The 9,618-nt window shown below is 29.7% G+C and overlaps 1 protein-coding gene across 1 annotated transcript; it reads left to right on the top strand.

Moving 5' to 3' along the window:
- The first annotated feature begins 926 nt into the window (after positions 1-926).
- Positions 927-7,003, top strand: LOC124919520 (probable serine/threonine-protein kinase DDB_G0276461). The gene is made up of 8 exons (XM_047459772.1): positions 927-1,104; positions 1,760-2,250; positions 3,283-3,448; positions 3,538-3,588; positions 3,821-4,003; positions 4,138-4,237; positions 5,443-5,969; positions 6,382-7,003. The coding sequence occupies exons 2-8, from the start codon at positions 1,787-1,789 to the stop codon at positions 6,760-6,762; spliced, it is 1,872 nt and encodes a 623-aa protein (XP_047315728.1). The 5' UTR covers positions 927-1,104; positions 1,760-1,786; the 3' UTR covers positions 6,763-7,003.
- Positions 7,004-9,618: the final 2,615 nt, after the last annotated feature.

Raw genomic sequence — 9,618 nt, 5'->3', positions numbered from 1 at the left:
TACTGGAAATTATGGCATAGACACATACCATTGGAGGTTGATTAGTCCATGATGACTAAACTTGTCTTAATCCTATTAAGGCTGGATTGGATCCGTTGTAATACTGCTAAGGCTAGATTGGAGCCGTCGTAATTCTACTAATAAGAAGAAAATTTCACTAGGTTGCGCTTGTAAAATCAGAAAAGAAGACAACTTCACTAGGTAGTGCTTCATAAGCTGAAAATACATAGTAAAACAATGTTCATTGATTAACACGCTTGTTTCAGCCTTTTTAATTCTCTAGTAGGGTATACATACATGAAAGAATAAATATTTTTACACGAACGCTTAAAGGTTTTACATTAATGTGTTAGAGGTTTTTCATGAAATTTCTTAAAGACATATAAACTAAGTGAAGAGAAGGATGCTTCACTTAATAGCGCATCACTTCATTCTGTTTTACATGGCAAGTGAAGCGAATTAAACTTCACTCAATAGCGCCTCTCTTTATTCTATTTACATGGCGATTGAAGAGAATGAAACTTCACTCAATAGCGTATCTCTTCATTCTGTTTTACTTACATGGGAAGTGAAGCGAAAGAAGCTTCACTCAATAGTGTCTCTCTTTATTATGTTTTACATGACGCTTCTAATGAACCCGAAATGAAATCCGGGTTCCGGTTCTCTTTTTTCCTTTCAACTCGACCATCGATTTAATCTAATTGGTCTGGAATGATTTGATATAAAAAATTTCTAACCAAAAAAAGAAAAGCAATTTAAATTATAAAATTGACAAATTCTAGATTTATTATGAAAATAAAATTACTTTTTCTTAGTTTGAATATTTTGAAGGAATGATGATTTGTTGTGTTTCTTTTTCTTTTTCTTTTTCTTTTTCTTTTTGGCCATGTTCTTAGACTTATCTTGAGTGCCACCAAAGACGCAAGACTAAATCTCTCTCTCTCTCTAAATTCGAGGAGCTTCTTTCCTTTCTAGCAAAGCGACGAGTCTGAGAGAGAGACAAAGGCGCTCACATCTAGATCTCATCGCAATAGTGGTGAGCTGCTCCTTTTAATCTATCAGATCTCTTCGCTCGTTCACACCATCGGCAGAATCTGCCTCATCGTAAGTGTTAGCTATTGATCTCTTTCGTACCATTCGGGTTTGTTTCGTATCTACAGTTAATTCCAGATCTTAACTTTGAGCTCGTCTTTTTTAGAAGATTCATGATCAAATTATATAATAAGTAAGATTCTTGTTGTGCTGCATAATATGATAAGTATGAGAGTAAACGATGAGTTTCTGTTGCCGGTCCAATTTGCTGCATTTATATTCGTTAAAGGCTTTCAAATCTTGATCTATTGTCGTGTTAAGTTTTCCATGTAAAAGATTTTCTACTGGTCAATTGAGCTTATGTTGGTGCTTTTCCATAAAAGTTTTGGAGAATTTGGATTAAATACCAGATGATGAAGAAATTAAATCCAGTGCTTTTGGAGTTTGAAGGGATGTTTTCTTTTGGTTGTGCTAGGGTTTATGCATTTGAAGTGCGAGTGCTGTGCATTATAGTGAAATTGTGATAGTTTGGATTTGAATAAAGAACTGATTTTTCAACCATGGATTCTTGTATTTGGTCTAATTCTCTAATGGTGCTTTTTAGACAATTTTAACTTTATATTAACTGGAAATATATTTTATGTTTGGGTCCTAGTTATTTTAATGTATACAGTAATGTTCAAATATTAGCTATCATACTCATTATTGACGTTATCCCTGCATTCAGCGGTTGCTGTGAAACATCATATTCAGTATGTGGAGACTCAAACAGTTCATGCCAAAGGAACAAACAGGACTTGAAGGCAGGACCATTGACATTGGTAATCTGAAAGTTCATGTCCGCAATGCTATTGCTGAAGGTGGGTTCTCTTGTGTTTACCTAGCTCGAGATGCACTACATGGTTCAAAACAATATGCCTTAAAGCACATCATATGCAATGATGATGAATCGTTGGATCTTGTGAAGAAAGAAATAAATACGATGAAATCTCTCAGAGGACACCCAAACATTGTTACCCTATGTTCTTATACCATTTTGGACATGGGGAGGACAAAAGAAGCACTTCTTGTGATGGAGTATTGCGAGAAGTCCTTGGTCAATGTATTAGAAAGCAGAGGAGCTGGGTATTTTGAGGAGAAACAGATTTTCATCATGTTTAGGGATATCTGCAATGCCGTCTTCGCAATGCACTGCCTATCTCCACCTATTGCTCACAGGTAGACATCAAAATTATTTTCTTATATGCCTTTCCCTTTCTTCTAATAGAGGTTGGAGATCATTATAATGCAGCTTTTGTGGCTGAGATTATTAAACACCACATGCATTTTAGTTTCCCCGATTATGATTGTTTTGAAGATCTTTGAAGTGGTGAAATACTATCTTGTTCTACCTCTTAGGCCTGGTTTGATATAGGGTTATTCGAATAACTAAGTGGTTATTTTCAATTAACCTTGTTTATGTAGGTTATTTGGGTAAAAAGACATTAGGGGGTACACACATATAATGTTTAATATATATATATATATATAAAGGGTATTTTTGTATTTTGATTGATTATTTGAATGATATGATAGGTGATGGGATAGTGGGTTATTTTGAATTAATCTCAAATAACCCATATCAAATAAGGCCTTAGTTGTAACTAATTCTTATCATGACAGGATTACGTTTATACACCCAAATTTTTACAAAGATATCTCTTAGGATGTGTTGGGTTAGAGGTGTATAGGCGTTGACAATAGAAATGGAGGGGATAATTCCAAGTATATTGTTTAAGGAATTATAATAAGGAATTTGATTTATAATTTAAATTCTTATGAAATTAAAACAAGTATATATTTTATAGTTTGAATTCTACTTAAATGAAGTAAGAAAATAGAAGAAGACAATAAAAAAATCTTAAGAATTGCGATTCTATCCTTTTTTCATGCCTAGGAATTGAATTGTACTTTAATGCCAATTCTGATCGAATTAGCTATTAGAATTGGAACGCCAATTTAGTTCCAATTTCCTCATACAATCTCAACCTTTCCCCAGCAATTAGCTTTATATCATTATATGTAATATGTGTTGCTCAGTAATTAACATTTTGTTTTTAGGGCTAAAGGAGATTAAAATGAATGGCCTCTTGGAAATTTGATCAGACCATATTATGTTTCCCCTAGAAATCCTCTTTTAGTTTTCAAATTTCCTAAGAGAGCTTTCATTTTAGTTTCACGAATGTTTATCTGTTTCTTGTCATGTTATAGAGACTTGAAGGCTGAAAATCTTCTGCTGGGTCCTGATGGATTGTGGAAACTATGTGATTTCGGAAGTATATCCACCAATCATAAGCGGTTTGAAAAGCCTGAAGAAATGGGCATTGAAGAAGATAACATCCGCAAGCACACAACCCCTGCCTATAGAGCTCCCGAGGTCAGTAGAAAAACCCTTCTAGTTAATTTAACTAATTAATCTCAATTTCTGGCGTAAAAAATATTCATTGTTACTGTCTTTCTTCATAGATGTGGGATCTATTCCGGAGAGAGCTTATAAATGAAAAGGTTGATATTTGGGTAAGTTGTTGACCCTCTCAAATAATTTTCTTCCATGGTCCCATTTGTAGACACTTTTGTTTCTATTAAGTAAATTTTGTTTCTATTAAGTAAATTTTGTTTCCAAATGTTTCTGGATCTGGAAACATTTCCATTCAAAGAAACAAAACAAAAGTGTTTCCAAATTGAGCCCACATGTGGATCATTTAAGGATTTGGTCTAAGTGAAATATGTTGTTCTAATATAACTGCAGGCTCTTGGGTGTCTCCTATTTCGTATATGCTACTTCAAGTTGGCATTTGATGGGGAATCAAAGCTACAAATTTTGAATGGGAATTATCGGGTTCCAGATTTACCAAAGTACAGTACTTCCATCACGGGCTTGATTAGAGACCTTCTGCAATCATCACCAGATGCCAGACCAGATATCACGCAGGCAAGCCGCTTTGCTAGATTGGCCATTCATCTCCATGTTTAGGTTAGTTGTAGATCATGGTTAACGAAGAAGATGTAGATACTAAGTCCAAAACACGTTTTCTAATGCCTTTTTTTGTATCTTTTTGGTGACAGGTATGGTTTCGTGTTAACAACTTATTGCCAGAAGGACTACAGAAGTCATTGCCTGATAGAACACCGGAAGTGAACAAGCCAGCTACTGAGATGCATGAAGGTGAGAACATGTTAGAACTTATTTGTTGGATTCAGATTTTAATGACTTGGGGTTTGTTTATGTGAATAATTTGGATTAACATCTTATCAAATCATCAATTAAAATACCAAAATATCCTTGTTTTTATTCTATATAACCTTTTTAAAATATCAAATACTAAAGGTATTTTGTCATTTGCTATAAATAATCCACTTTCTCGTCAAAAACTGATATTTTGTCACAATTTCTTACTCAATTACATTCCATTCGAAAATCACCAAAGTTGAAACGGAAAGTGTTATTATTATTATTATTATTATTATTTATTTTTGTTTGGTACACGTTTTTTTGGGGGATAATGATCTAGATTATAATGTGATTTTAAGTAATTCCTTTGGTATAACAAATATTTTTTGGATCACTGTCCAAATTATTGTGTGATTTTTGGCTTTATTCGTTAGAATGGATCATTGTTATTTTTGACAAACATAGCAAATGTAGATTGTTTTGGATATGGACTGGATGATAAAATATGATAACAAATAGGTCCCAACTAATTGGATTTATTTGAGTTCAATGGCCCAAAAGCCCCAACAAATATTTAGTGTAATTTAATTTTAGTTTAATATTAATAAAAATTATTATAAAGAATAAGAATATTTTGATATTTCATTGATGAATTGAATGATGTGATGATATAAGAATTGATGGGTGATGGGATCCACATCAAAACAAGTTCTAAGCTATTATCCTAATGATTTAGGCCTCGTTGAAGTGTATAATTTGGATTAACATTCCACAAATCATCAATTAAAATACCAAAATATTCTTATTTTTTACTCTTTATAACATTTCTTTAAATAAAAATTACTAGGAATATTTTGGTCATTTGATCTAAATAACTTATTTGTCTTATTTTTTTACCTTCAAAAGTGTTGGATTCAGTTTTACTGACTCTAGTCTTGTTTGATCTGGCAAAAGAACCATGATTATTTCAAAATAATCCCGATGCTGTAACCCAAAAGCCCTTATAAATATTTTATGTATTTTAATTGTAGTTTTATATTAATAAAAATATTGCACAGATTAAAACATGAAGGGTATTTTAATATTTTAGTTGATGATGTAATTAAATAATTGATGGGTGATGATGGGATATTCCACATCAAACAACCCCTAAACTATTTTTATCTTTTTCCTTTATACCACTATTGATAATTTATCAGGTTCTCCAAACAACACTACTCATAAGAGTCAACAGCCAATGCCTAGAAGAAGTCCACCTCCCCCACCATCATCTTCAGTTAACACCGGTGGAAGTGGAGGACAGCTAGGAGCTTTCTGGGTAACAGATCATGCAAAGGAATTAAACATAACTGACGACAACAGTAAGCCCAAATTCGACGAAGATCAGATAATTCCAAAATGGGATGCTTTCCCTCAAACAGTTATCAACCCAAATGTGCAATTGCAAGAAGATGGTCTTTCCAAAAAAGAATTCGAAGCAAAACATTTCAACATCATGAAATCAGGGAAAGAGGAAGAGTTAGAAGTTGAGATTGAGAAACTGAAGAAACAGCTTAAACAAGCTTATGCGGACAAGGATGAGATTCAATCGAAGTTTGACAAGTTATCAGCTATATGCCGTTCGCAGAGGCAAGAGTTGCAGGAGCTTAAACAAGAGCTAGCCAGTCGAACTCCTTCTCCAAATACAATAACTGATTCTTCCAAAGATGAAATATCACCGCCTCCGGTATATCTCGATTCCATAATTCTATTAATTTTCAATACATTATGTTCAATTACCACTAAGAAGGGACATGGTATGTGGGGTCGGGCTAACTTACCCTATAGAATAATCCTGGTTTAAAAGAAAAGAAAAAAAAAATACTATTTTGAATGCATTATATTTCACTGGTAGTAACAGTTTTTTGGAAAAAAAAATATTGATTTTTTTATGAAAAATTAGATAATTTGGGGTTATTTAAGTTAAATAACTCAAATATGCTTAGTATTTAATATTTTAAGATGTTATTCAAAGTGAATTAAGGATATATTAGTATTTTAGTTTGATTGGAATGATTTGATTGATTATGGGATATTATATTATTTGAGCCCATTTGATCAAACAAAGACCTCAATTGTCTTTTCTTCCCGATTCACAGATTGAAGGTACGGTTTGGGAACTCGAAAAAGGATTAGTTCATAACACTTCACCGATTCCTGACCAGAAGCCATGGAAAGCGGCAAAGTTGCCCGTCGCCACTTCAACAAACAATAATAATAATAGTAGTAGTATTTCCAAATCCGTGAGGACTAGGAACGACAGTAGTGCTCTTAATAATAATAATACTAAAAGGGGACAAGAATCGTGGGGATTTGGAACAGAATCGTCCTTTACTGCTTTACCAGGTGGATCGCCAAATCTCTCAAAGCAGCATATTATTAAGGATTCAAACAATTCTCAACGATCTAGCGAATCAAAGAAACCCGAAAGTAGCAGTTTGGCAGCTTCTTCACAACCAGCTGGGTGGGCTGGTTTCTAAAGAGATGATATGGCTGGTATGTACTTTCTCTTTTTATAATATGATGTGCAATTACTTATTACTGTTTTGTTTTATGTTGAAATTACTGAATTTTGGTATTCTTCTAAGTGTCTTGTGTTTGTTTTACTATGAAAAATACTTTGGCTGTTATTTATATGTATTCCCTGGTTTGAAATATTTGTGGATTATTATGGAACTCTGAATATTTGCAGCCTATGAATTTCAGTTTCTTTCAATTTTCTTGTTTCCTCGTTTGAAAATGAGTGTCATTGGTTACAATCATCGCATTCTTCGGGAAAAATTTCGATTAGATGATAACTATATAACATGTTGGTTACTTTGTATCTATGAATTTCAGCTTTCCTATTTCCTCATTTGAAAATACCAATTAGGTGAAAACCATATAAAATGTTTATACCTAAGTTTAACTTCTTAAAACTGATCTACTTGTTCAATTATTTCCAAATTAGCATAATTTACTATTCAAATTCCCATATCCTATTTATTTTTATATTGTATATTATAATTTAATTTAATATTTTTATAAATACTTAATACATAATTAACTTAAAACAATAATTATAATATAATAACTTAATAATTAATAAAATTTATTACAACCTTATTTAAAATTATTGGCAATGTTGCTAGACCTCTAATGACCATAAGTTGATTGACACAATTCTTTTCTTTGAAATATTAACATTTAAAATTATATATTTAAAAGTTTACCAATATTAAAAATGAGATATTAATATAATTTAATTAATGATAATAATTATAAAAATAATAATTTAATTGTGTAAATGGATAATATATATATATATATATATATATATATATAATATATATATATATATATATATATATATAAATATATATATAAAATATAAAATATGATGAGTTTGAATATTAAACTAACCCATCTACTATGCAATTTATTTCTGTTTCTCCATTGCATTTTTCCTTTTAGAGTATTTGGACTCTTTTCTTTCTTGTCCTTTTATATGTTTGCCCAATAGGCTTTTAAGAGATTGACTTTATTCAAAGAAATTATTTTATTAAATTAAGGCTCTGTTTGAATTGGGATATTTTAAAAAACTTAAAGAAGGAAAAAAGTAATGATTAGTAATGATTTTGAGGAAATGATAATTATTTTTAGTAAAAATACTTAAATGGTACTGATATATATTGATAAAATAAAAAATAATAATTTAAAATATATGATGTTTTAGTATTTTAGTTAATAAAATGAGTGATATAATTGTTTAAAAGTGATTGATTGAAGAATTGATTTTAGATTATTTTTTTTTAAAAACCAAAAGAACAAATCTAACACATGAATGACAATAATGTAGCTCCATTTTAATAAAAGATTGAAGGTAAAAAGGCAGAAGAAAAGTTGGCCGTCCACAATGGAAAAGTCAAAAATAGAACCAATAATCAGAAAAATATTGTTAGTGGGAATGATCTGAATAAATAACCCTTCAAACACCTAAAGGCCAACTAGCTTCTCTTTTGTTGTTTTTTTGGAGGGCTTTTAAATAAGAATTATTTAGTGAATAAGTTAGATTATTTAATATTAATATATAAATTGAGAAATTTGATGCCTACAAAAAAAAATTAATTATATTATATGAATTTTTGATAAGAAAATTATAATTCAAAACCCAACATCAAATTACTTGCTCTTAGAGATTGTTTGATAATAGGTTTTTAAAAATATTCTCTATTACATTAATATTATTCTAACCATTAAATTACTTAAATCATTAATTAAAAAAAAATTATAATTTATTTTAAACAACTCTCAAATACTCCTATTTTTTTTTTTCAAAAACATTAACAAAAGCCCATAAAAATTCCAAAATACCATAGTCAAAACTGAGGTCTCGTCTGATGAATTTTTTTTTTTTAATAAAACTTATTTTTTATCCAAAAATTTAAATATCTTATTAACCATCAAATTAAATAATTTTATTATTTAAATACCAAAAGTACTTTTTAATTAAATTTAATATTATTTTTATTAATTACCTTAAATAAAAATTAAAACTCAATATAAATTCAACTTAACAAAAACTATATTAACTAATATAATATTTAAATATTAAGTTGGATTATGGGTTGATTTTTATATATATATATATATATTCTAATTATAGTTAATTTAAATATTTATGTGAGAATATATAAATATTAACTTGGATTATGGGTTGACTTTTCTATAAATTTGAAATAATTAAATTAAAAAATAAAATATGTGATATACAAATCTCAAACTTGTCACTTCCTAATATAAGTTATATATATAATATTGTTAGATTTCAAAGTGTTTGAATTGTCCGGATCAAGAGTTGTGATTAATTTGAATATTTATCTAAGAGTAAATGAATATTAGGTCGAGTCATGAGTTGGCGCACCCATAAAAAGAATGGTTAAATAAAAAAATAAAAAATATGTTACAAGTCTCAAATGCTGTTCAGGGTTACTTGAATAGAGTAATGATAGGGGAGTGAAAAATTTGTAGCGAATGGGACAGCGAACTACTTGGAGCGCTGATTAGATTGCTCACTAGGTATATATTTATTTTTATCTTTTATCTTCATTAATAATTTTCTCTTTGTTCTTATTACTTACTTAAAATAAGACTCGTTCAATCAAACAAATTCAATTTTTATTATTAAAAAATAGTTAATAATTTATCTCTTTAATTTTTATTATTATAATTTTTTTTTAAAAATTATTATAAACACATTTTAATTATTTTTCTCTCTCAATAGTTTAATTTCTTTTATTTTTTGAAAATATAAAAATCAATAATAAAAATGACTCAAATTAAAATAAATAATAATT

The sequence above is a fragment of the Impatiens glandulifera genome, chromosome 1, assembly GCF_907164915.1.
Source record: "Impatiens glandulifera chromosome 1, dImpGla2.1, whole genome shotgun sequence".
NCBI lineage: Eukaryota > Viridiplantae > Streptophyta > Magnoliopsida > Ericales > Balsaminaceae > Impatiens > Impatiens glandulifera.
Note: the sequence above shows the minus strand (reverse complement) of the source record. Positions and strands in the feature narration are given on the sequence as shown.